The 27,263-nt window shown below is 42.7% G+C and overlaps 1 protein-coding gene across 4 annotated transcripts in view; it reads left to right on the top strand.

The window, feature by feature from the left end:
- PID1 (phosphotyrosine interaction domain containing 1) overlaps positions 1 to 27,059 on the top strand; it is a 90,144-nt gene extending 63,085 nt beyond the window's left edge. For 3 of the 4 annotated variants that reach the window (XM_074592686.1, XM_074592687.1, XM_074592688.1), the window contains exon 3: positions 25,072 to 27,059. In XM_074592686.1, coding sequence (XP_074448787.1) covers positions 25,072 to 25,548 — 477 coding nt within the window. In that variant the 3' untranslated portion in view covers positions 25,549 to 27,059. The remainder of the gene's footprint in view (positions 1 to 25,071) is intronic. The other variant, XM_074592689.1, reaches the window with a different exon arrangement.
- Positions 27,060 to 27,263: the final 204 nt, after the last annotated feature.

The raw sequence follows: 27,263 nt of genomic DNA, 5'->3' as shown, positions 1-27,263 counted from the left end.
CTATCCATCTCTCCATTTATTTTGCTGTATGAGCTAATCTTGGCAATGGGAGTTTTATCTGTTTCAATGCAGCCTTAGAAAATGATGACTCCCGTGATTTTTTTTGTAGTTATCTTTCTCTCTGACTTTCCCTCAGGCATCCAAGTACTATCTCTCTAGAGGAGATTTCAGCAGCAGACATTAGGAATGGGGAAAGAGTCGCATGATATGACTCATTAAATAGAAATAAAGGAAAAAGATTATAAACTAGAGCTGTCTCAGAGCAGGAACCACCTATTGTGAATTTTCAGGATTTTTCTTTGCTTTTGGTAAATGTCTGCTTCTGTCTCTAAATAGAAAGCTGAAAAATAGGCTGGTGAATGGGCATTGTGCACTTCCACAATTAGTAAAAGCTTCAGTCATGTCACAGAAGTGACTCAAATGTCCCGATTTCATTCCTTCGCCATTTTCACTCATCTTGGGTTTCTCGCTTAGCAAGATACAAATTGCATTTTGGAGGGGAGGAAGGGCTGTACTAGAAGCTACTTTTGACAGCTACTTTCAGTTCGTAGAAAAAAAAAAAAAAAAAGAAAACAAAACCCCCTTAAGATCTATCTGTTGCAGTGAATCATTTCTGCTGTTTCGGGAAGGAGGACAGAGTTGCATCTGGTCCCTGGTCAGGGCTGCTCAGAGGCACTTGAGATGGTGGCTGAGCTGTGTCCTGGGAGGAAATAATACAGGTGACTTATTTGCAAATGAACGCGGCGGGCAGTTTAGGCAGAAGTTGGACTGCGGCAGCCTGTTTTCCAAGGCTGAGCCCCTGCTGTGGCAGATGCAGTACAGCCCTGTGCTGGATGCAGGCTCTCCATCCAGCATGGTCCGAGCAGCCTTGGCAGTAAACACTCCTTGCTGCACGTCAGTCTGCAGAATGTAAATATTTAAGGGGTCCTGTTGGAAAAGTAAGCTCTTTCAAGAGCCTTCTGTTTATAATAATTCACAAAAGTAAATGTTTCCTATTATACAAAAGCATGTGGTAGGTTCCTGTGCTTAAGCACTTCGCTGAAGTTGTATGAAAAGCGTAAGGAGCTGGTGAGCTCAGCTTGCTGCTCCTTGTCAGGCACGCGACCAGTTTGGCATGGCGTTCTGTCCCCACGGCAGCGGGCTCTGTGGGCTTGTCCCAGACCACCACTGCCTTCCTCAAGCATGACGCTGGTTGGACTTCAGCCTCCCTGAAATGTGGTTGTGGTGTATGTCACATCTCACGTGTGTAGCTCACCTGCTCCCAGCAAATCATGTCCCTTTTTTTTTTTTTTTTTTTTTTTTTTTAATTTCAAGTGCTGAATAACACATGGATGCAGCTCCCTGCAGAAGTTCACTGATTGGACCACATTATTTATTAGGACACAGGGATTTAAAGGTATTTGGAATAGACTGCTTTTGATATCCTTGAGGGCAAAACCAGGTGATGGCTTTGTAGCTGATTCAGTGGAAATGTTGGCATTTTTCAGGGCTCTGCTAGCACCTCCTCTGCGGAAGGATGATATGGTTTCAGCACACTGTCACTGTTTGTTTCTAACCTTCTGGTTTAAGAAAATGGTGCTACAAAGAGCGTTCTGCGTTACAGAGCTGCTTCTCATGACCCCTCATACGATGAAATCATAGGCAACAATGAGCTCCCAGACTTCTTACAAAAATCATGTGGGTTTTGTCTGATGACTTTACCTTGTTCCTTTTTTTCCCCTTTTTTTTTTAAAAAAAAGAAATACATTTGTGCTGCCACAGTGCAAGCGGTGTTATAGTGACCTTACTTTGCCTTACTTTGTGTCACTGTAAATATTTCCAGCATCCCAGCTGCAGCTGAAGTCAGCAGGGTAAACATGCCTTCCAGTAGGTCCCGAGCCTCTGAGGTTTTCCCACATGGGTACAAGTCTCCCAGGCAGCAAGTTCTGGCTTTACAGGCGGTTTCTTGTTCCTTTAGACCGATGCCGACGTATGAGTCATGTCAGGGCAGGAGCCTTGCCCAGTGGCATGGATTGATGCAGGATGAGTTAATGTCTTGTTGAATTAAGAATTCATTGTCTTTTCCTGCCTTGTGTTGTATTTGACAGTTGTTTATGGTCTGATATCAAGTTATTACAAGGTGGGGTTTTTTCATCTCTTTAAACTGATGGGTTATTGAAGAAGGCTGTATATTCAGCTAATTTGATCCGATTGGTATTTATTCAGATAGTAATATTTATCTTAAAAGTGCACTCTGATTAGATTTGTTAACTTTTACCATGAGACATTTATCCTTGGGAGAAAACAAGAGGTAAAAATGTTCTGGGAGGCTGGCCAGCAATTTGGAAAGCTCATAGTAAAAATATGAATAATAATGGATGTTTGACATTGATATAAAAAAATCTCATTTCTATAGTCAAGATTTTTCATCCAAGATACTTGCTTTTGCTCTCCGTTCCCATATATTGTACTACCCAAGAGGAACAGGAACAGTGCAGCTAACTCAGGCGATTGTAAGGAAGTTACCAAATTTTTGTAGTGTTACTTGAAATTTTTCTTATTCTCTGAAGGACCAAAAATGCATGTCATGCATAAACTAATTTTCTCTATCTTTTCCTTTACCACCTGCCTGCTGTGTGGTGCCTGTGCTGAACGTGAGTGCTGCTGCTGGTGGCAGGTGGAAAGATGCAAGTAGGAACACGGAAAACCCTGCTGCATCTGTGTGTCTGTGAGGCAGCTGAGTAAGAGGAAGCAGAGGTTTTCTGATGGTACAGGGAGTGCTTTGCCCTCGAGACTGGACAGATCGGAGTGATGCTAGTTCAGCTCTGGCTTGGAGTTATGAGGTACTGCGAGTAAATAAATAGTAATTTATTCTCCTGTGTTGTCAGTGTACAAGTGGTACCATAATGAGATGCTCCCAGCTTTTCAAGCTGACATTTGCATTCCCTCTCGTAGTTTTTGATTCCTTCCCTGTTTAAAATAGATGTATAGGCTTATTTGAAGAAACTGATTGTTCAGGTTAAAATAAATAAACAAATACAAGCTCTCCATTGCTACAAGATCCAAAGTTACCCACTGGTGAGGACGGGTTACAGGTCCCTCTCTGTTCTCGGTGCCCAGAGGACACGCTTGTTACAGCCTGGCTCTGAAGCTCCTTTTTTTGCATGAGAGGCAAGAGACGAGAGCTGAAAGATTTGGCTTTTAGAGTTGGAGGTTCTCCAGTTCGCCGAGAGTGTGTTGACTGTCACCAGAGTCCCATGACCTGAGTTTATGAGGAAGAAAATTGTTTCTTACTGTGTTAGACTGTCATATAAGCAACCGTAGAATGATTGTTTCCAAATCTAGTATATCCCAAGCTGTAGATTCTATTTGTGTGTGCACTTGACTGGCGTTAGACAGGTGTCTACTACAGCCACCGAGTGGCACTCCACACCCAGCGATATAACCCGGGAAGGGTCTATTTCTGCCATCAGGTTGCAAGGATCTAAAATGCAATTATTTGCAAGTGTGTAGACACCATCGAATCAAATTGAATTGCTGAAGGTTAAATTACTATCTTCAGAAATGTTTTTATAATATCCAGCTTGACATTTCATTATCTCAGTACAATATAAATATCAAATTTGATTAGCTCTTAAGCAGCAACAAAAATAAACCAACATCTTTCCATCATTTTTACTCCAGAAAAATAGTAGGAGGAATTGTAAAAAATAGGTGGTTGCCAAAGGTGGATTAAAGTTTAAAAATATCCATTGAAAAATGGTATTTGGTCGGGTTGCTAGAATATTTGTTTACTGGAAGGTGCCATTATGAAGAGTGTTGGTGTTGGAGGCAGATGTTCAAGCTGCTGCATCCATTGCTGGATATAACTTATTGCTGTTCAGGCAGTGCTATTTTTTTCATCCAGCTTTAGTGTTGCTTCCAAGATTTATTTTGACTCTGAGACTGCATTGTGCTTACAGGACCAAAACCTCCCAGTAGCTTGCCCAATATCTGTTTTTTAATTAAGCAAAAGATGAATAAAACATCACATTTAATTGACCTTGTTGGCAAAAACATTTGAGGGCAACTGGCTGTATCCATATTTTTAAATTAAGATATTATGGGTCAAGCAAACCGCTGGTGTGAATCAAATTCGAGTTACCCTAAATTTGAATATGGTCCTCTGTGCTGGAATTTACGCAATGCAATATTTAAAACATTATTCAGTGTCATAAAAAATCATCCATCATACTCTGTGTCTCTAGAATTGTTTATAACCATTTTTATTACCGTGCACAGTTTCTAGCTCATATTATAATTACTATTCTAACTACGTGACATCAATCTAATTCTCTTTTGTGAGATTAATGGGTAACTCCAGCCTACTATTTTACATATGTAACTGTGAAGGCAGCTGTTGGAAGAGGAACTTTAGCAATATTTCTGAGTAAATGCACTGAATACAGCTCCAGTTTCTAATGAAGATGGGATATCTCTGCAGCTAAGAAAGAATTACAATTCCCTCTGGAGCGTTTCTGTTGCAGAGCATTGTTAAGTTTAATGACTGTTTTTGAAACAGAGGAAAAAGTTGGTACCATCCACTGCAGGTCACTTCCTTGTTTCACATCATGCCTGGTGGTGAGCACACAGCCCTGGGTGGGATAAATGATTGCAGCTTCACTGACATCTGTGTGGCTACAGATTTGCACTGGGCACAGACGTCATCCACTTTTCTCTAAACAGTCTTTTAAATGTCAGCTTCCCGTGATGGAAGGCTGTATCAGACCAGGACTGAAATTTCAGAGTTTCAGAATTCTTTCTTACATTTTTTTTTTTTTGTCTGCAAATGCCAATTGTATTTTCTGTTGACTTGATATTTTCAGGAATCTTTGATTCTTTTCAAGTTATATGAGTTCATCTCACAAGCGGTGGTGTACTGTTTATGGGTACCCATGGGGACTGTCTTCTTATGACATCAAATACTCTAGGGATTAGTATGCACACTTTAAGAACAAAATCTTTATATGCTTTCTGGATTGTATTCAATTGCAAAGAAAGCTATTGCTTAATTGAGATAAAATTAAACCTTATTAGCTGAAGTTATAATATTTTATAAGATATATGAGCTGCATCCTTAATGACTGATAATTGCAATGATTTTGGAAGTGTGACATTCCTTTTTCATGATAGTAGAACTATGAAACAGGTTTAACGGCAGTGCAGCAGAAATAGTTTGTCCTTTAAAGGCTTAAGATGGGAAGCCATTCTTCATTTTTATCTTAACAAGCGAGAAAAACACTTTGTGTTTTTCTTCTAAGTACCAATGGACTGTCATGGGAAAATGTATGACTAATTTCTCTTTAGTCTCTGTTCTTGAACCTGATTTCCAATGAGGATTTAGGAGTTGAAAGAGGCATTCAGAAGTTAATTCAGCCATTTGGGAATCTTTAGTACTCCACCCATGTAACCTGGTGGACTCCTTCAGTTCTTTATCATGAGTTTCCATTGGTAGTGTCTGATAGTTACACAACAGAAACATACACTTACTTTTTTGCATATATTTATGTTTTAGGATTTAGCGTATGTCAGTTATGAAATGCTGAGCTGTTACATACTTTGATCACTCTGGATTTGTTTGTGGGTGTTTTTGTTTTTTTTTTTTTTTAAAAAACAAACAATCAAAAGATCTGATTCCCTGTCCCTGATCTGGTAGAGGTGGACAGACTCCAGAAGCATCTCTGAAGGAGCAGGTGCTGCTCCAGCCCATGTCCCAGTGACTGAGGATCTCTGCCAGCTGGTGCTGGGAGATGCATGAACCCCAATGCGTGAACCTCATCTCTTGCTATCTGGTTGAGCACCCTACTCACCACCCAGGAGACAGGGTGGTTACGGGGCTACACTTATTCCAGTCTAGTTTGCGTGAAGATGGCAGCAGTGTGGGGTGCTATGGAGGGTGGGGGTGGTCGGTGTTGCACTCCCCACTGCCATCATCTCTGCCTGGGGTAGTGCTACCCACCTGCACCATCCACCCCAAATGTTTTGTGGAGTGGGAGTGGGAGCTGGGAAAGGAGATCACACTCACCCTGCAGCTGTACCAATGCTACAGCGATGGTAAGCACTTCATCTGACCTCTTGGGATTTCCAGATGTTGTTGGTTGCTCTGTTTTGGTATACGATGTCCTTTTCCCTTCCTTCTCCTCCTCTGTCAACCTAGAGAGATCACGCATGCCTTGCACAATAACTTCTCTGCACTTAATTCACTGACCTAAATCATCCAAGCAAGTGTGTATCTCCATATGACTATAAGCTTTCCTTCCTAATAGGCTTGATCATGCCGGAAGACTTTATAAGCCAGCAGAATGGATTTTGATCCCTCTTTGTTTTGGTTTTGGTGCAACACAGCTGTTAGGATGGTGCCTCAGCTCCATTAAGGACAAGCACTGTGTTTATCTTGGCTCCTGGTTCTCATTCACCATATGGCACCATGGCTTCGCTCCCATCTGTTACGGGAGACACTGTAGTAGTCCCGCATTTCTCTACATGACATTGATGTGCTACCGCACTATGCATAACCTGGTGTGTCAGGCATCTAGCTGTATGTACTAAACACAGATTTCCACACTGAAAACATAGTTTATGAAGCCTTTTTTAGTTTTTTGTCATGTCTCTGTGAGCTTTCCAGATTTCATTTCAGTCCAGGTTTTTTAATGCGAGTGGCTGTGGACTGTGCAGCTGAAGAAGGAGGTGAAGGAGTAGACATCAAAAAGGCTTCATCATTAAAAAACAAGGATTGCTTCAAATGACAGGCATCAGCATGCAAGAGGCTGTGCTGGCCACCACGTTTCTGCTTTCTGTGCTCTGTGCCGGAGGTTAAAATCGTATTTATTTCTTCCACTTCACAAACGCTGGTGACTGACTGCAGAGCAGGTCAAAGCCCAAACAATCTTCCTCTTAGGCAATGGCTAGAAATAACTTTGGGGCAGTATGAAATACTTCAGATAGATGTCCATATGACAACTTGGTATTCAAGCCATGAACCAGAGCCAGGGCTTTGCAGTTGCTTCAAGTTGTTTTACTGGCTAGCTTATCTTGGTTGTGATAGATCAAAAAAGACTATATCATAGACCTATAAAATTTTTGGAAAAGTATTACTACTGCTGTTGCTGAGAGGATTGTTTGTTTTCCTTCTGTGGCGTTTGCTAGCAGGAGTTACCTCATGTGTGTTACGAGGGTCCCCAGCTCTGCCCTTGGTTTTCTCCTTGGCCCGGGTATCCTAACCAGCTTTTATGCCCTTTTCTTGTTCAAGGGTGTCAAAATCACATCTTCCTTTCAGCTGTTGCTTTTCTGCATGAAGGCGTTCAGAGGGAGCGGGGAAGAGTACTGCTGTGCCCTGCTGCCAAAATGCATGATACGTTCATGTGGGCTGACATGGGGCACTGGAAAGCCCAAGGTCATTCTTGCTCTGTGACCTCAGTAAGTTCCTGCTGTCTGTTGCTTTGCTATCAAAGACTTGGACACCAGTATATCTTTTTAGTTAAAAAAAATAATAAATACAGTCATTTCTTGGTAACTTAAAGCTAATCATCTGTTGGAGAAGAGAAGAGCGATAGCTCCTTTTAACCATCAATTCAGTGGGTCTTCAGAATAGATGGTGTTTGGTTTTCCGGCCATGCTATGCATGTGATAATGTCCTTCAGATGGGGTTGGGGCTTTGTTCATCTGAGAATCATCTGCTGAGAAGTGCATATGAAGTAGAAGAAACTTGAATTACAAGAGTTTGCATTCCCTAACAGGTTATATAGTCATCAAGGAGAGTAGCTGTACACGTACGTAAGTCAAGGTCTTTAAGTGTTATGAAAGCTGCTGTGTGTGGCTTTATCCATCTACGTGGAAGGATTTGCGTTAGTCTTCTGTTGATTCTTGCAGAATTTTTCCAGGCCTAAGATGATGATTGTGCTATCTGGCAAAGCCCAGAGCTTTATCTCCTTTTCCACCCTTGGATATAAATTTCTGTTCTGTTCTTTTGCAGTGTGTGTGTGTGTTTACTTCATTTTCATTTTGAAAACAAGTAAGTGCCTGAAGGTGGCAGCTTAGTTGCTGGAACTGGAGAAGAACACAAGCAAGATGAAACCTGTTCTCACCATTGCATCCTTAATATAATTAGTTCAAATGCAAGATCTTGGTTATACCTGACATTGTGTTGTGTAAGAGTTTTAAGCGTTGGAAAGTGTGAAGGACATTATGTCTCCTTTGCCTAAAGCATGAAAGGAAAAGGCCATTTTCCTTTTAAAAAGAAACTCCATAGCAGTTTGTGCTCTACATCAAAGAGAAATGTTTGGTTTCCTAATCTCTTCCAGACAGTTTGTAATACAAGTCCAAAGGCAATCTATAAGTAATAGCCAAAGTGATTTTCGCCCTCTCTCAAGTTCTCGCTTGCTAAACCTAATTGTGCTGGTTGTGTATTTTTCCAACGTGCAGCAGCCTTATATGATGGAGAGTAGATTTTGCTTTGGCAGGTGGTACTGTGCCGTCATCCTCTTGGACCACCTCCAGGAGAGCACAGGTGATGGTTCTGCTAGGATCTAACAGCTGCTGTGTTTTTATTAGCCGTTCTGGCTGGTATCCTCTATGGTATGACCCACCCCTGAGATGCACTTTCTTTGGACCATGCCGTGGAGTTTCTTCTGTTCACCTTCTAAAATTTTTTCCCAATATCTTAAATTAAAAATGTCAAGGTAAACCTTTCAGTGTTTATTCTAATAATTGGTTTATTATCAGATTAACTCCATTTGAGTGGCTATAAGGGGCCTAGGATCCATATGGATCATCCAGGGACATCCATGCACTTCCCTGCGAAGGCTGTGGTCTGGTTTGGAATTCGCCCTGGAAAGAGCTGCATATCCAGCAAGAGCTTTCTCGGGGTCATGTCACGGCTTTTTCCCTCTTCCACACATTTCCAGTCTTCCCTATATGAAGTTCCCACTTGCTGTGGTTTTCATAGCATCCACACTCTGTCTGGGCTCTGTCCTGAGCAGAGGCAGCTCCCACCTATTTCCATCGCCTGGGTGGCACTGGTGGGGAACTTACCCATTGCCAGGATTGCGCTTTCCTGGGAGGGAAGGAAGGAAGCAGAGCAAATGGCAGGCAGGAAAGAAGGCAGATGCAAGAAGTTACCTTGCTTCACGAATACCTCTCTTTTGTATTTGCTGATCCTTGGGCGTTTATGTAGCTAGGACCTGCTCTGCAAGGCCAGTGGGAGTGCAGCAGATGTGGTGTAAAGGCAGCAGTCCCCCATGCTGTTGGGAGACACCGCTTCTGACAACACTGTGCTGAGAATGAGAGAGACAGTTTCCCAAGCACTGCACTCATTGGAAAACTGCGTCTCTTTTTGCAAGGGCAGCACTCTGAGCATGGCTGCTAGAGCCTGATTTCCGTTTCCATTAATTACACCACTCCCTCATAAATTTCCCTTGCAGTTTCCCTTGGTAATACTATTCATCACCTCCTCATCTAAACTCTGGAGTTGGGGTATACAGGGACATGTAGGCAGCTGCTGTTTATATTTTAATGATACAGCTTGCTAAATGGTTCTGTGAGAAGAAAGGTGTTATAAATAATTCAGTGGAATTATTTTGTAGTACATATATGTGTATATCATAACCTGTTAGAATAGCATCATGTCCTTTTATGCAGATAGGAAGCTGTCTTTGTACACTGCTGAACAATTTGGGATCTTAGGAACCTAAGGCTGTGACAGGCATTACGATATGAGGCATTAGTGCCATTTCTAGGTGTTGGTGATTTCGTTCACAGAAGCGCTGTTCTCCAGTTCACTAGTGCATATTGTGTGATCTTGCTGCCATGGGAGCAACCGCCTTGTTCTTGCTGTGGCTGTTTTAAATGTGGAGATTATAAAAATCTCTTTGGTGCTTTTGTGAGAAGGGAGATGCAGTTGTTTTCATAGAATCATAGAATTGTCCAGGTTGGAAGGGACCTCTAAGATCGTCGAGTCCAACCATCAACCCAACACTGGCAAAACTGTCACTAAACCATGTCCCTCAGTACTACGTCTACCTGTCTTCTAAATACCTCCAGGGATGGCAATTTCACCACTTCCCTGGGCAGCCTGTTCCAATGTCTGATAACCCTTTCTGTGAAGAAATTTTTCCTAATATCCTTCCTAAATCTCTCCTGGCGCAACTTGAGACCATTTCCTCTCGTCTTATCACTTGTTACTTGCGAGAAGAGACTGACCCCCACCTCGCTACACCCTCCTTTCAGGTGGTTGCAGAGAGCGATAAGGTCTCCCCTCAGCCTCCTTTTCTCCAGGCTGAACAGCCCCAGTTCCCTCAGCTGCTGCTGACAAGACTTGTGCTCCAGACCCCTCACCAGCTTCATTGCCCTTCTCTGGACAAACAGGACCTCCCTGTTTGCTGGTTCCTCATCTACATTTTTGTAATGAAAATAAAAATCTTACCTTGCTAATGGCAAAACATGAAGACAATTTATAATCTATATTGTCTGCCATAGTACTTAGTTTTTCAGGGGGGGACTAACATCTATTGCATCTTTTTTCTCCTTGGGAAAGAAAAGGTAAACGTGATCCTCCAAAGAAACATCATGTGCTGGCTGCCTTTGCCTGGAGTAAGAAACACTGGGGGGGAGAGGGGGGGCAGTGTGTGTGTTGGGTTTTTTTCTGTTTTTTTTTCTGGTAAGTATCTTTTAGAAGCAGGATGTTTTTTTCTAAATAAAATTCCCTCACAGGAATAGCTAGGTTGGCCTGTTCAGATTTGATTTTTGCATACATGGGTCGAACTATAATGCTGTTTGTGGGTTTGCACTATAATTAAAGAATCTTCTACTTCGTTTCGGCCCAACAAGAGATACCAACTTGTTTTGATGAGGTGGCAGCAGAGGAAAAGAGTGGAAGACTAGAGAGAGAGAGATGATAGGGGACAAATAATATAGTGTGTGCTTTTGCAGTAAATATCTACATTTTTAGCATAAAGTAAATCTAAAGTAAATTCTATGTTACCCAAAATGCTGCTTTCTCTCTATTGTGCTGTCATATTTAAGCTCATGCATAATTAAACCTAAAGTATACGTTATTTTCTATTTGAAAGTATTTAACCAAAATAATAGTAGCTTTGGTAGGAAACTAGACTTGTTAGAAGATACTTAGCAAGCGCTCTAATCCTGCGAGTGAAAGTACAACTTTGTCTCGTTCCAGCGTTGGATCAGGCTCCCTAGGAACAGGAGTGCTTTGACTTTGCTTGCTTCAGCCTTGATGGGGAAAGCTACAGACTTTTAAAAGACAAGTTTATTGTCTTTTATTTATTAATTTATTTATTATTGTATTATATATAAATTATAATATAATTTATATATTAATTCATTTATTAATGCATACACTGATCTCTCTTGCCAAATTTCTGTCTGTGTTTCTAGATACTGAAAAGAGTGGTCAGCTTTTCTTAAAATGCTCAACACGTGTTGCTGTCTGTGCTCTTTTGAAAATCTCTGTCAATATCTCAAAGCAAAGGGAGAGAGCACTCTAAACCCATGGGCTTTCTTGAAATGCCTTGAAATATTTGGTTCCTGCTGTTTGCGGAAGGGAAACCTTCCCCTGTGGGCATTTTATTCCAGTCTTGGACGTTGCTTTGTCAGTTCGGACCCTGCTTCTTTATTCTTCCTTTTCTGTCTGATACTGGAAAGCGCCGGAGAAACTATTATGCACTGGTTGGACTCTTACTTTGATATGATCAAACTATTAAGCTCTTAAAAAGATCTGCTTGTTCTATTAAATAATTTTAATAACTATATGGAAAATTGTAAGTGTAGGATGATGAGAAATGGCTAAGACTAAGTATTTAGTTGTTACAGAGCTGTGAAGCACCTTGTTAATGGAAAATGTTCAAATAATTGTTTATGTAGAAAACAATCATCAGACTTCTGAGATTTTTACCAGATATATTGCAGTCATGGTTAGCAGTATGTTAACTTCTGGGTGGTGAGACCTCATTGAGCGTATTATGCTATGGAATGGCCTGTGCTTTGTCAGATGGATGTATTTCGCTTAGAGACAATGTCATAGGCAGCCTGCGCTGAAGAGCAGTTTCAGACAGTTAGTGTTGCTTTATCCAGAACTGACCATCCGTCCGCAGGTAGGCCAAGCAGCAATTGCAGTAAACATGTCTGAGCTGTAGTGGCAAAGCATCTCTACTCCCCGTGGCTTGGCCGTGTAGTCCCAGCGACTGCCAGACTGTGAAGAGGAAGACAGACAACACGAATGAGTGGAGCTGCTGTTGTATTTCTTTTACCCTAACTTCTCCTAAGGCAACATAGGCTATGGAGAGTAGATGAATGTGATGCTCTGCGGGTTCAGCGGTTGCTCTGAATCAGTATTGATCCCACCACTGTGTTCTGCTACTGTATCTTTATATCCTTCTTTCTTACTATTCATACAAATACAGAAATCCTCTGCAAATATAAATTGGAGCAATTTTTTAAATCCAGATGGCAGTTTGGGTTGGCTGAGAACTGCAAGAATGGGGCCTTTTTATAATGTTATTGATTATTATATTTTTAACTGCAAGTATTTATTGTTGCACAAAGACAGTAAGTGTCAAGGAAAACAGTGAGAGTTTATTTATTTCCATCATAAGTAGTTTCTTTTTTTCCTTTAATCCCTAAAATTTGTACTGGTTTGTCCTTCGTCAAACCAGATCAACAGCAGGGCTATTCACTATAGATTTTGTCTTTGCAAAGGCAACTTCAGTGCCAGTGGAAACTATGAAAATGAATTTTCTGCCCTTTGTAAAAGCCATGACCTCTGCAATACCGGAGAGATGAACTGTGGATATGAAGGGAGCTCCTAGGAGTTTGCTGTACAACTGGTATGAGTAGTGATTGGGTCTGACCTGCAGCCATCTGAATTGTACTGGGGGCAAGCTGCTGTAATAGATAATCTAAATTGCAGCAGTGGTAAGTAGAGCTGTCCCCAGAGAAGAGAACCTTTGCCCCCCTCCCTTTCTTCATCCAGACAGTCCTCCGCTTCGGAGTGCCGCCTTCCAGGCTCTCCAAACCAAGGCTTGGTCTTTCCTTTCATCTTGGCTGAAATTAGCACCACAGAAGTCTCCGTGTTTTGGTTTTTGCTCCAAGTGGTTAAGGACTGTGCTTGCTGGCTGCTGTGTAGACTCATCACCTTAGAGCTGAAATACATACCAAGAGAATGGGTTAGAGGCAATGCAGCTTTTTTGGAGTGGTGCACAGGTGATGCTGTGATTAAATTAGCCAGAAAAGGAGGGAGGTGTTCCCTCTGTGTCACTGTAAAAGACCTCTCACTGCCTGGAGAAATTCCCAGGAGATGAACCTCTCCGGAGCCCAGGTAGCCTGCATGAATACCCGATTCACTGCCTGCTCACAGGGGCTAAGGACCACTTTCAGATCTTCCTGTACTGGTTGGAAAGGCTTCATCCAAATGGAAGGTGACTGTCTTGGAGGTACACACAAGTACTAAATCCATTGTGAAAACAGGACCTCGGAGGCACTGTGAACCACGGCGTTGGAACTGAATGAAAAATTGTATGGCACCATTGTCTTCCATCATTATACTCTATGGGACAGATTTGTTCTTTTAAAATCTTTTATTTAGCCTGCTAACATAGGGTTTCATTGTTGAATGGCAAGTTTCTGGTTAAATTGTAATATAGTGTCATAAACCTTAGAGGCAGCAACATTGTATTCTTTCTATCTGTGCAGAGCCTGTATTGCTATGGCACCGATCCAGAATTTGATAACACAAACAAACATAAATGATAAATCAGGAATATTTATCTAAGGGCTTATTTAGCAATAAAAAGAGCTGTTTAACTATATTTTCTTTTAATAATATATTTAGTGCTTTTTATTAAGTTGAAATATGCAGGGTCTGTTTTTCATTGCCGTGGTGTAAGGAGCTCCATCCCAGTATAAGTACTGTATTTCTTCTTCCTCAGCCTTCAAACAACACTTTTCTTGGAGACGCTAAAACTTGTGAGGTGAGAGCTGGAAAAGTCTCTCAGGGTTTTGCTAAGTCATGGAACTCATTTCACATAGGGATGCATGAAGGAGATGTAAAACTAATGACTGAGTACCTTAATAGGAGACTTTGCAGATGCAAGTATAGTTACATTCATATGGGGGGTGATATTTCTGTGTTCCCCCGTTCTCTTCAGGGAATGCATTTCATTTGCCGTGTGTGGAGGACAGCAGGAGGAGTAAGTGCTGCCATTTCTAGGAGTCTCTCGTGTCTGTGGTTTGTTTTGTAATTGTTTCTTTTTTTTGAATGTTACTGGTCTTACAGCACTCAGGAGGAGGAAGTACTGAAATGGTTTAGTTGTCATTATTTTTCTTCTGTTCTTTCTGCAATGTAGGCCTGACACTTCTCTTGAAATACAAACCCGATTTGTAGTCATCTTCAGTGGTCCCAGAAGCTGGCTCCCTTCCCTTTTGCTCTTAATTTCAGGTGTTGTCAAGTTGTGCCAGGAAGCAAGTGCAGTTGAGATGTTTGGTATCCAGAACTGAATGTCTTAGTAACATGGGTTTTGTTCAGTTTTATTACTTGGCGTCTTCTTTTAAAAGGAAGAACTAAAGGGGAAATACAAGGATCTCATGGGGAATGCTCAAAGAAGGGAACCTTGTGGGCAGATCTCTTAGCCATAAAAGATCCTGACAGTTGTGCACTCTGCATGGCTTTCTGGGAGTCCTTCAGTGTCCAAAGTCTTGGAGAGTATGTAAAATGCACACGTCTTGGCGCACAGAACTCGGCCCAAGTTATACAGCCATTCCCGTACTCGCTCTTTGCATGCTCCATTAAGTACAATTGGAGAAGTTTTTGTAGGACTGGTGCCAAAATGAGCTTTCTGTGGGTTGGAAAGAAAGGGGAACAAAGTAAATGCAAACAGGCTGCTCTCCCCCTCTGCCTGTGGGCTCCTTCTCTCTGCTACAAGACAACAGCTGTGAGGTGCCCAGGACCGAAAAGCTTTCTGAAAGATGTTGAGTTGCTTAATCAAATTCCCATGCTTTGTTTCAACCTCATGTAAATAAACAAGGTGTAGGTAAAAAAGCTTGTGTGTAATTTGAAAATAAAAGTGAAGGTAGATGTCTGTTTCAGGGGAGGTCATGATCATACAAACTTAGGCCACTTTCTCCTGGCAGAAGGGACGTTCTCAAAGTGAAGGTTTTGAGGTGGCAGAGGAGAGGTTTTGGAAGGACTTTATGTGAAGGAAACTCCAAATAATTGCAGCTAGTGACTGCAGTGTGGATTGGGTTTTCTTCTCACTTCCGTGGCCGCCTCCACATCCCCCCTTACCCTGGGAAGACTCCTGAAGGACAATGGGAAATGAACTGGCTTATACAAGAATTAATTTCAACACAGTGGTAACTCGGCAGAGAGAAAAGAAGTTATATGAGGCAGTGAAAGCAGACAAGGGAGGAAAGTGATCTAAATAGCAACACAAAGAAAATACTTGGGAATAAAAGTAATCATCAACTTGTACGGTAGGGTATCCAGCAGCCCTGCTGAGGTTGTGCATGATCAATGTATTTGTTCATTCAGTTACGTCTTGCACTACAACATTTTTAAATCACTGCTAGAGTTAAATTGATTTCTTGAGTTTTAAATAGTGCAGCGTAAATCTTCCACTCACACCGTGACCCAAGTGTCTCTGACTGCAAGTTAGTTGCAGTTTGCCAGTTCCACTTGATTTCATTTCAGACTCATCCCCGCAAGCCAAACCACAAAAAGAGCTTCCTGTCCAGTGGAAAATGAAATGCAAGAGGCAATCCTTTTGTTGCTAACGGGAGGTTGCAGGGAGCAGAGCTGGGTCTTGCTGAGGTTGTGTTTGGGCTTGGTTGACCATTTTGCCAATTAGGCAGAGACTTGTGGTTGCATTTAACTTCTGGTTAATGCTCTTAGGTCTGACTGAGGCTAGTAGTTTAATACCCAGGATAGTTTATAAAGAGGCTTGTTGAGCAGCAGCCTGGTGTAATAAAAGGTGAAGTGCTCAGACCGTTGCGTTTCTCAGGGCTGCGTTTCCGAAGGAGAGCTCTGCGTGGCTGCCTTATTTATCCCGCACTGGCTATTTGGCCTCTGGAGACAGTGGGCTTTTTCTTGTTTGCTTTTGTTCCTCTCAGACTTACGAATTAAGCCATCAAGGTTATTTTTTTTTTTTCTCTTGCAGTACATTTATTTACTAAATCTTAAACTTAGCAAATGCCAATGTTTTTCCCCCCTCTCCCCCAGGCAATGTGAGTTGGTGAGGGGGCTGGTTGTGCGGGGTAAGGAGGGCTCCACTCCTGTGGTCACTCTGCAGAGGTTTTTGTCTTCTACTCCCCTCCCCAAGCACCATCAGCAGGAGGCCTGGCATAGGTCTGCTCTGGAAGGACTGGGTGCTCTTGGGTGTCTCGCTTAGAGCTGGGACAGGATCTCAGAGATGTGCCCTGCACTTGACGTCTGTCATCCGCGGTCATAGAATCATAGAATTGCCTGGGTTGGAAGGGACCTTTCAGATCATCTAGTCCAACCATCAACATAACTCTTGACAAAAACCATCACTAAACTGTATCTCCAAGCACCACGTCTACCTGTCTTTTAAATACCTTCAGGGATGGTGCCTCAACCACTTCCCTGGGCAGCCAGTTCCAATGCTTAATAAGCCTTTCGGTGTAAAATTTTTTCTGAATATCCAGTCTAAACCTCCCCTGGTGCAACTTGAGAATGTTTCCTCTTGTCCTATTGCCTGTGGATGAGTAGTTGTATTTTCAGGCAGTAGATTCCGAAGTGCTTTAGCAAATGCGGATTTACTGGAAAATGAAGGCAGTGCTGAGGAGAGCTTGTGCCCAAAACCACTGCCCACCTGAGAGCAGCAAGTCAACTCCCAGGCAAAATGATGTCGATACACCCACGCACCGGACCATTCTACACCAGGGAAACATCTGCCCCCAGTGAGGAAGGGATAAAAATAATCAGAAACCCCAATTAAGAAAAAACAATGCTGGCGGGCCCCCAAGGCACTATGTGGGAGGCAGAACCCACCGGCACTCTGGTCCCTGAAGTGTTTGTCCTGCTTGGTGTCTGAGGAATGAGAGGTCCTTTGTGAGTGAGTTGTGCCCTCTGTCAGAAAAGCCCCATGCCCGAGATGCTGCCCTGGCAGATGTGGGACTGGACGTTGGGACACCCACCCTGGACCACGGTAACTCATCTGCTCTGCCTGCTGCCATGTTAAAGGGCTTTCCTGGGCTAGCTCAGAAGCAGCAGTGAAATTGGTAATATGTTTTTCTTTCTACTGCGGATGAGCATTTTTCAAGAAAAGGCATTTTCATAGTGCCCCAACTCTTCTTCACCTGCTCCAGCTACCTGGAAGCATGGAGGCTGTAAAACCTGGAAGAATAATGATTGGTTAAAAATAACTAGGGCTCTTGTGTCCTTTAAAGGGATTCAGTTGGAGGATTGAGTTATGTCCAAAGTCATTGCCCCGCACTATCACTTTACACCTTGCTTGTGTGGTGAACCCTTTCTGGGACTGAGCTAAGGCAGGATCTGCTGCACGGCCACAGCTGAGAAACACGTGGGAAAATAAAGACACCTGTGAAGGGCTGCTGTGAGCGTGGCTGTGGGGACAGAGGGAGGGAGGCAGGGGAGGAGCAGCTGCTGCCCAGTGGTAGTTTTTCCAAAGGAGTTCTGAAGATGTAAAGAGTTGAATGCATTTCTTGCTGGGCTTCTTTATTATTTTTGTTTTCAAGGGGGAAATTTAGCATTGTTTCAAGACTTAGGTTCAGCTTTGTTCCCACTAAAGGAGTCAGATGCTGGCTGTTGACTTAACTGCTGAAGAGGTGCTGACACTTCCAGTTTTTTCTGGGGCTACTCTTTGATTCCTTGGAATAAATCAGACATTAACTACTGATCATTTTTTCCCTCCCTCCTAAATCGGAGGGCAGCTGTCAGAGTCGATGGTTATTTTCCATTAAATGGTTGTCCGGCTAGTCTGTTCTCCCTCTGAATTTTGTCTCTAAAATAAAACAGTTCTTCACATATTTCTGTAAGCCACGTTACTGCATTTACTTAGTACTTCTGTGTGCTGAGGAGCCCTGCGGTTCCCACAAAGACCCTTGTGTTTTTGCTGCGAAGGCTTTGGCTGGATGGCGGGCAGTGTGGGTGAGGAAGCAGCGACAGGCAGAGGGAAACTGTGCAGCCTTTTTCCTTAACTGAGTCAGTTTGTTGGGTCTTACTTAAGCAAACGTTGCCTGAATGCAGGTCACGGTATTTGCTCAGTGATCCAGTGGAATGTCTGGGATATTTTTGTTTTTCCTCCAGAGCCAAAAAGCAGTTCTTGGCTCTGAATCCCAGCCTGAGGCAGAGTCACCGCGCCTGAGGGCAAGGAGAGCCGAGCTGCTGCGGTGGGGCGGCGAGACGGGCACCCTGGCTGGCACGGAGCGCTCCCTCTGCACCAGGAGCTGGCTGTGTTAATTACAGATGTTCAAATGTCTCTACAGCTAAATTTGCTTTTGCTGAAATTAAAGATGTGCCATGAGTGACTGAGCCTGCTGTAGGCCTGTACCACTCATATCCTAGCTCCTCTGTGGATAAAAAAACATCCATTTTCAGTGCTCAAAGCTGTGTGACTTTCTCTCCTCCCTGGCCCTCCCCGGCCACCCAGCGTGGGAGGCATGGTGGGCTTTGTGCATGCTGCCATTGCAACGGAGCTCTGTGATGGCTGCCTTGTCTCCTGCCCGGCTTTCCAAATGCTGCACTGTGTCGCCTGGCCCTGAGGGACCGGCAGACGTCCTGGTGGGTCCTGCCAGGCTGCCCAGGGCTCCTCTCAGAGAGTCTTTCCAGAGCTTTGTGACCAGGGATGGGAGGGTAACAGGCTGCGTGAAGGCGAGGAGTTCCAGGTAGCAGTGGCCATGGAGAAACAAGCCCTTTTAGTCTTATTTTTTCTTATATTCTTATGATGAGGTGCTGTTTGGGACCCACCAGTACCATATCTAATGCAATCTTCTGATGCATTTTGGAGGCACTGGAGGATGTGGGGTTGTATCCAGACAGCTTTGGACTTCTCCAAGCCTGGTGCCTGGTGGTGTGGCCAGCTGCTGCCACTGCTGGGCCACAGGGTAGCCCAAGCACAAGTTTTCTGAGCAGCAGCTTCTCGCGGTGTTTTCCAGCCCTGGTAATTATGGAGAGATCAAGCTTGCTTGGTTCTGGCCTTGACAATACATTGCACGGAGGCTGGGTGAAGCTTGAGCCTTCTTGTCTTGTGTGTGCTTTTGTATTGCTAACCCAGAGGGTGTCTGCATGTTTATCTGTCTTCAGTGCCAATTTGTTAACAAGGCACGTACGCATCCTCCAAAACCTGTCTGGCTGCTCCTTTCTTCAAGTCTCCTCTGTATTCCTCTTAAATATTTTTGCAAGTTTATGCAATCTTTAGGCTGGTCCTTCTTGCTTGGCCGGGACAAGCTGACGGTTTCCTGGCTGACTGGAGAGCCTGGACCTTTGCATCCTGACACAGACCTTTCCGATCGTTTTTTCATTAGCACATGCCCTGAAGTTGCCACAGGAGAAATTCTTCTGATTTCAGGAAGAAAAAGTCACATTACCTCTGCTTGCATCACCTTTAAGTGAGGGATATCTTACTGTCTAGAATCAAACATAATCAGTTGCAACTAGACCAGATTTGAGACTAAAAGAATGTTTATTTTAAAACACAGATCAACCAAAGAGACAGTCACCTATTATGGAGTCCTGTGTGCATACGTGTTCCCATGCCAGACTCCTGTGCCAAGAGAGCATCTGCCCTCATGTAATGTAATAATTATGGATCGTTACAACTTGGATCTGCTTTCTTGGAGCAATGATAGTCTGTGGACTGGGGATAGGGAACAGAGGGAGAAAAAGAAATTGGGCTGCCGAACTTTAGGTGCCCAGCTAAGGCTCATGAGTTAGGAGCAGTAAGGACTGATGGTCCACAGGGGAGTCAGATCTGAAGGCAGATCAACACATGCAGGAGCTAAGCTGTTCTCTATCTCATGTGAGCTGCGAGTAAACGATGTGAGGCCAATGGTAAAGAAAATAATTGAGTATGGAAAGTAACACCCTCTTATTACTTCTGACAAACTGTGCTGTGCTAGAAGTGAAAATGTCTATGGCAGCTTCTATATTGGTCTTTTCAAAGTCGGTAAGCTCTTGAGCCCAGTTATTAAAAGATATTTTCACTGTTACTCGACTGAAGGGGTTGAAAACAACATCAAAAGACTCAAATGTTTTCATGTGTCCAGGACAGTGCATGAAAGATGACGTCGATTATCTTCATGTCCTTTGAGATGAGACACCTCTATGTGTCAGATGGCTGAAGCTGTGTTCTGAAGGGGCAAAGGCACAGCATTTTTCAGTTGAGGATGGTTTTGTAATATTGACGCTGGTGTTGGCAGGTCTCTAGGGTGAAATAAGGAGCTCTTCAGAGCATCTTGGCTTTTGCTAAAGGTTTGAGTGTTTGCAAGCACAGAAGTGCTGAAACTACCAGTGTATTTTATGTCATGTTGGGTGACAGTGGCTTGTCAGGGAGCAAAGGATCGGATGGAAAATGCCAGTTTGCTGTAGAAAGGCTGGAAAGAATGTGGATAATTTTTAACATGCACAAGAAGCTGTTGCTAGTTGTATCTTCCATAAATCCATGGGAAAGATGGAACACACAAACCAAAGGACTGAAAGTGCCATAAAGAAATATATTCCTACCCCTGCAAGAAGATATGATATGAAATGCCTTTGTTGCTTAGAGGTTAACATAGTGGCATTGAGCTGGCTTTTCCATTTCTTTTCTCTTAAAATACAGTGTCTAAAAAAAGTAAAGGCTGCAACAGCTTGATTGTAATTTACACGTTACAACCAACCTGTGGCTACTCTGCCTTGCACTGGGGCTAGAGGGGAGGTAACATGGCTACTGGCCTCAGTCTGTATAGGATGACACTTGCTTTATAGGACATGCTGTGCTGTCACAAATAAGTCATCTTCCTGGACTGATGTTTGCTGCCAAGTGACCTCTGTCCAGTGTTTCAGAGGAAGGAAAAGCATTATTCAGCGCTGGTGAGCTTTGGCTGGTGGTCAGAGATGTATTATCACAGACGCGGCTTTCAGCCTGAGCTGTGGCTATTGCCAGTTCTTGTCAATGGTGACTCTCTAGTTAGTAAGGCTACACAGTTGATTCTGTTCAGGCACTTCTTCAGTGTGTGTCTGCACATGCAATAGTAACGACGATGTCTTTCTGTGCCCTTCACATCTGCTTCTTATGAGTGTTAAAGATTAAATTCTTTTTTAAATTATTTTTATACTTCTGCTGGCTTCACACTGATGAGACACCATTGATTTTAATGGAAAAGACCACTAGTGGGAATTTTTGCCTCAAAATAATTTTCTTCTCCATCTGATAGTGGAAGGAATAATCTGTTCTTTGATCTTTGATTGGCAAACTTGGAAATCAGAAAGGAAGATGGATGTACTATAATAGCTTTATTCTAATGATATCTGTGGTCAGTGGTTTCTGGGCATTTAAATAAAAGCAGGTGTGCTGTGAGACGTGATGAGGTAGGAGCCAAAATTCAGGGAGCATTGCTTGTGGAATAACCTTGTAACTGAGAGCTCAGGGAGAAGTGCCCTATAAATCCATTTTTTGCCAGTTTTAGTTCATACTGGCACCGTCCCTGCAATTATGCAAATGTTAATATCTAAGTTATGAAATCGGCCAGCTCCAGATGCATTGATATGTAATGGATAACTTGTAGATGATACTTAATCGTGAAGAAAACTTTGTTCTGAACAGGATGCTGCCTTCTTTGTGTCAAGTATTCGAGGTGTCTCGCCAGCCCCTGTATCCCTGTTCTGTATTTAGCAGGGGACAATGAAGTGATGAAATGTTAGACATCTGTCTTCACTAAGAGCTTCAGTAATGCCACTCTTGTGAAATGCTTGTATCTCAACTAGGAAAAAATATGATCATTTGTTTAAAAAGGAACAAAAAATAACAACATTAGTAGGTGTTGATGTTTCTGTGTAAGACATAGTACAGGAGAGACTCTAAACCAGATGTTTTGTTTTTTCTCTCTCCTGTGAACTCCTTGTTGTAATGTCTAAGCACCGTATAAATATTTATGAGTGTGTCCTCAAAGGAAAATGAAATTTATATAATGGAGATGCAAAGTGGTGTTAAAGGAAGCAACTTTCAAAGGTTCCTACAGAGTTATACTGTGACAGAACTGGGACAGTAAATCAGACCATTACGCCCCATTTTGGTAAACAAGCTGTCATCCCATCCTTCTTATTAGTTACTTTTGCCTTGGCTGCTTTCAGAGTAATTCAGTGCTTTTCTTTGTAAAATACAAATACTTTATTTGTAAGGAAATACATTCTTTTCTGTAACTTCACACTTAGGCAGGCCACGCACGGATTGGTGGCCAACAGGGGGTTGCAGGTAGCGGCAGGGAAGGAACAGAGAGAACATGAAACTCCATTTACACTCCCGTGTGACAGCCCGCTCCAGTCTTGCTCCTCAGCTGCCGGAGGTGTCCCAGGCGTCACTTGGGAGTCGTCCATGCTGAGAAGCTGATGTTCTGTGTGCTGGGGGTGAATTTGCAGCACGGAGCTCAGCAGCACTAACTGCCTGGGAAGACCCATAATAATGCTTCCTACGTGGGATGTAGCTGCCTTTGCTTTCCTCTCGTCTCCCATTCGTCACGCCGTTGTGACAGGGCAGCTCACATGCTGTCAACAGCTTCCTCTTGCAGACAAGCCCGCAGTGAAACAATTCCCTGCATTGACTGTTGGGCACTAACGAGAGGCGCGTATTTCCGCGTGCTCCAGGTGATAGCGGTCCTCTCCAAACAGCGGCTGGGAGGACGAAATGTTGCGGTGGTGGCAGCATCTCACCTGTGGCCGGGGATTCAAAACTGTGTGTTTGGGCAGTGACAAAGTGCATAAGCAAGATGGTAATTTTCTGTTCCTCAGGGTTTAAAGGCTTTGTGCAAATCTCTTTGAAGTCAGTGAAGGACTTCTGTTACTGCAGCGGGCGTTGACTCTGACCCCAAATGCTCAGTTAATTTACAGTGTGCGCTAGTCTTTTGTTAGCTGCCTCGTGAACGTGAAACAGTGCTGAGTGAACCTTCGGAGAATATGTTGAATGTGCAAATTTGCGCAGTGATCTTGATCTTTTCAAAGCAATATGACTGTGGATATATGTTGAAATACCCCCCAGTATGTTGCAGACACATTCCTCTTTGGTCTTGTACGTGCTGTTTGTGTGTGTTTAGTTGGCACTATGAGCTCTGAGGTTTTCTTTTAAGTTATTCTACAGTACTTTAGGGAACTCAATTCTCATCACTAATAAAATAAAATAAAGCAAAACACTGGTAGGTCTTGCCTTGTTAACAATTCTAGCTGTTGTGTTTCCCACTGTTCCAAAAAATATAAAGCTTTATAAGATTTAACATATTCCCAGTGCAAAGCATGAATATTTATAGGTAAAGAATAAGACTTACCATTTTGAAATGTCAGTGCTATGAAATTGCTTTTTTGGCAGGCGTGATTAAGCCACATGGACTTCCAATAATGTTTTGTAAGCTTTTTCCTTAATTATGGCTTAATTTAGGTCTCTGAGTTTAACAAAACCTATGAAGCTTGCAGCAAAATATTTTTCTTGTGGAAAATGTTGTTTGCATGGAGTACAAATCCTGTATTCCTTGTGGGTATGATTTTTTCAGTGTGTTTAAATGTGGAAATCCCATATTTTTTCTTTATGTTTCTTAGAGCATATACAAAATAAAAATAGCTGATACTGTGTGTTTAATATAGAATTTTGAAGAAATTAGTTTGGAAAGTGCATGTGATTACTTTTTTTCTCCAAATGCCTTGAGTAAAATGCACACGAGGTTATAAGACATCAAGCAAGAGGCACAAGATTCTGTCTTAAGCAGTTACTGCTGCAAGAGACAAATTAGAAGCAATTTTGTTTTCATAAAGTTGTTCTTAAATGCACTGTTCTGACAACAGCAATAAATAGCATAATTTGCATAATTGTATTTATGTGGCATTGATCTGTCTTTTCCAGAGAAAACACCTTTTCCCAGATAAAATAATCTTCCATTCAGCTGTAAGTGGAAGAAAGCCTCTTCAGCAACTGCACAGATTTAGGGGAATGTTTCTGCACAAGCTTAATACAGAATTTTGATATAGACCACTCAGTGAATTTGATTTTTGGTCAACAAAATACAGTAAGGGCACTAAAACCACCTTGCTTTCCTATGCAGGTTGGGTAACCGGATATTTACTCAAAAGAGCTAAACAGAAAAGCACAGAGATGATGTGATTAAACTAAAGTAGATTTATTACTGGACTTTTTAACAGCATATTTTCTTAAATTGATGTAATAAATGTCTCAGCCCTGCTCAAAGATAGATTTTTGAACAGCTTTGAGCCATTCCTGGCTTATTACTTAAGTAGAAACAGCAGAATTGGTGGAAAAACAGGATCATTTTGGAAAAAAACATTCAAACAGTTTAAAATCCTTTGCCATGATAATGCTTTTCTGACCCCTGCAGCCTTGCGTTATCAAACTGAGGATGTCTTAGTCTCCCTAATATTAATGTTTGAAATATGGTATAAATAAATAATCTGAATAAAGTAGCAAGAAAAAAAATATGGTTAGCATCACAGCTACCTGGCGCCTGCTCCACTGGCACTTAGACTTGCTAACGTGAGCTTAGAGGTACCATCATGGGTTCTAAAGCTGGCCTTTCCGGCGGAGATGAAGAAAGTTAAATCCCTTGAAACTCGGAGACATTTTTAACATCTGGGTTTGAATGGTGAAGGTCAGCATCTGAAAAAGCAAATATCTGGAAAGTGGTTTGAAAACTTTTTTACTAAGATGATGGGGAAATTGGGGAGTTTGCGTCGGGGGGCGGGGGAGGGGGGTGAGGGGAGCGGGTATGTGCTTTTATTTTCCAGATAAAGGAAAGTTCCCAGGGATGGCAGAAAACACCACTGGAGTCTGCTGTCTGTGTTTCACCTGTTTTTGCTCTTCTTTGCAGGTTACGTACTTGGGTAAGGTTTCCACAACAGGGATGCAATTTTTGTCAGGCTGCACAGAGAAACCAGTCATTGAATTATGGAAGAAGCACACGCTCGCCAGGGAGGATATTTACCCGGCTAACGCCCTTCTGGAAATTCGCCCTTTCCAAGTCTGGCTGCATCATCTGGACCTCAAAGGCGAGGCGACAGTCCACATGGATACCTTTCAGGTAGCACGTATAGCCTACTGCACTGCTGACCACAACGTCAGCCCAAACATCTTTGCTTGGGTCTATCGGGAGATCAACGATGACTTGTCGTACCAGATGGACTGCCATGCTGTAGAGTGTGAGAGCAAGCTGGAGGCCAAGAAGCTGGCCCATGCCATGATGGAGGCCTTTAAGAAGACTTTTCACAGCATGAAAAGCGATGGCCGGATCCACAGGAACAGCTCATCAGAGGAAGTGTCTCATGAATTTGAATCTGACGATGGCTGACTGAACTCGTTCACGGTTCAGCAAAGGCAGAAATGGCCTAGGGAATGAGAGCTGATAGATGAATAAGCAACAATTGAAACTGGGGAATGAAAGGACTGCCAAACACTTGTCTGACCAGCTTTTTAAATCAAAAGAGCAATTCAGTACCTGCAGATATGCATCATTAAAGTAATTACGTTACATTGAAATCTGCTGCTGTTGTAAAAGTGAGAAAAAAGCTCCCTGCCCCACCTCTCTCACCCACCCATCACTGTCCCTCTCTCATCTCTGTAGTTCAGGTGCATACCATGAAGTAGAGTCATTCCTGTTTGTCTTATAAGACTGGTCAGGCAATTTTATTCGTGGCTCCTCTGGCATTCCTGGCTGGGGGCTGAGGCTGATGCACAAGAGCAAGTAGACCTGGAACGCCCTAATGGTTCCCGAAGAATCTTTCTCCATGATGCATCACAAAAATCCTTTGACCATACGTAGGCTAAGACGGCCGTACATAGCCTTTTAGACTAATGGCCTGGCATTCTGCAGTTAATTCACATTTCACAGATAAAAAATGGAAAGAAGATGCTTGTATGTACACGTTATATCATATGCTATCCTTTATTTTATTCATTGTACCTATTTTCTTAATATACCTGCTGTCACATCTTTCACCCAGCGCCAGTAGTTGCAGTTTCAGTCTGTATACTGCAAGATACCAAAAAGGGGTGGGCAAAAATACTCCGCGATGGCCAGGGGTACAGCGAGCCAGCACCACTATCTGCGTGTTTTCCAACCCTGATGTGCTCTGCAGGAGCCGGGGGGCCCACTGGTAAGAGTTGAGGGACACTTGGGTCTGTCAGTGTTTGAACTGTGACTTCTCATCAACCTCAGGTCTGGAGTGATGTGTGAGCATGGTAGCCTCAACTCCGTGTTACTGGCCTCCGCATTGCTGGTCGAGTGGCCCTGGTGGGATGGAGCTGGTAGTGCCTCATCGCACAGCCAGGGCTGTGTTACTGTAAAGATCAAAGGAAATGGTCCCAAAGGAGTCAGGTTTGAACATCTGTTCTGGTTGAGAAGCTCATGTTAAGATTCCCCTATCTTTCCTTGTTCATAGATATACAGAGTCATGCCTTTCTTAAATGCAGATGTTTAATAAAACTCAAATAAAAGGAAAAATCTTGTTTCACTTGATATTTTTTAAGGCCAAGAGCAGATCAATAGTTTGCAAGTAATGCTGCTCCTTTATACAATTTTGTTCATAATTATGGTAATGTTAGGGGCACTAGGGCACCTTACAGAAGCCTTAAAAGAAAGCTAATCGAAGCAGATAGCTCTGTGTCTGTGTTTTGTGGGTCTCTGTGTTTGTATGTGAGAGTGTATGTGTGAGTCCAGTGTTAAAGCATGTAGATTGAGCATGGAGACATACTGAGGAGGGCCCACACCTCTCGAGAAAATGCTTGTTGCTTTACAATGTATGTAAACTGTTCTCCAGCATAAGTGCATTCATACTTTAATAAAAAAAAATGTTTTGAGTTAAAGCTTGGGAGTTTTAAGCTGTCTTTCCAATGCAGACTCTGTGGTTTTGTTTTATATGTGTGGGTTCAGTGTTCTTTCGTTTAGTGGAACGAAAATGTTTGTTTATTTTCCTTTACCATTACATCAGTTTCCATGAGAATTACCTTTAATATTTTAAAGTTATTTTCTTTTAAACATTTAGTTAAATTATTGCTGTGAGATTT

This window comes from Larus michahellis, chromosome 6 (genome assembly GCF_964199755.1).
Source record: "Larus michahellis chromosome 6, bLarMic1.1, whole genome shotgun sequence".
NCBI classification, from domain to species: Eukaryota; Metazoa; Chordata; class Aves; order Charadriiformes; family Laridae; genus Larus; species Larus michahellis.
This window is presented reverse-complemented; position numbering and strand designations above follow the sequence as displayed.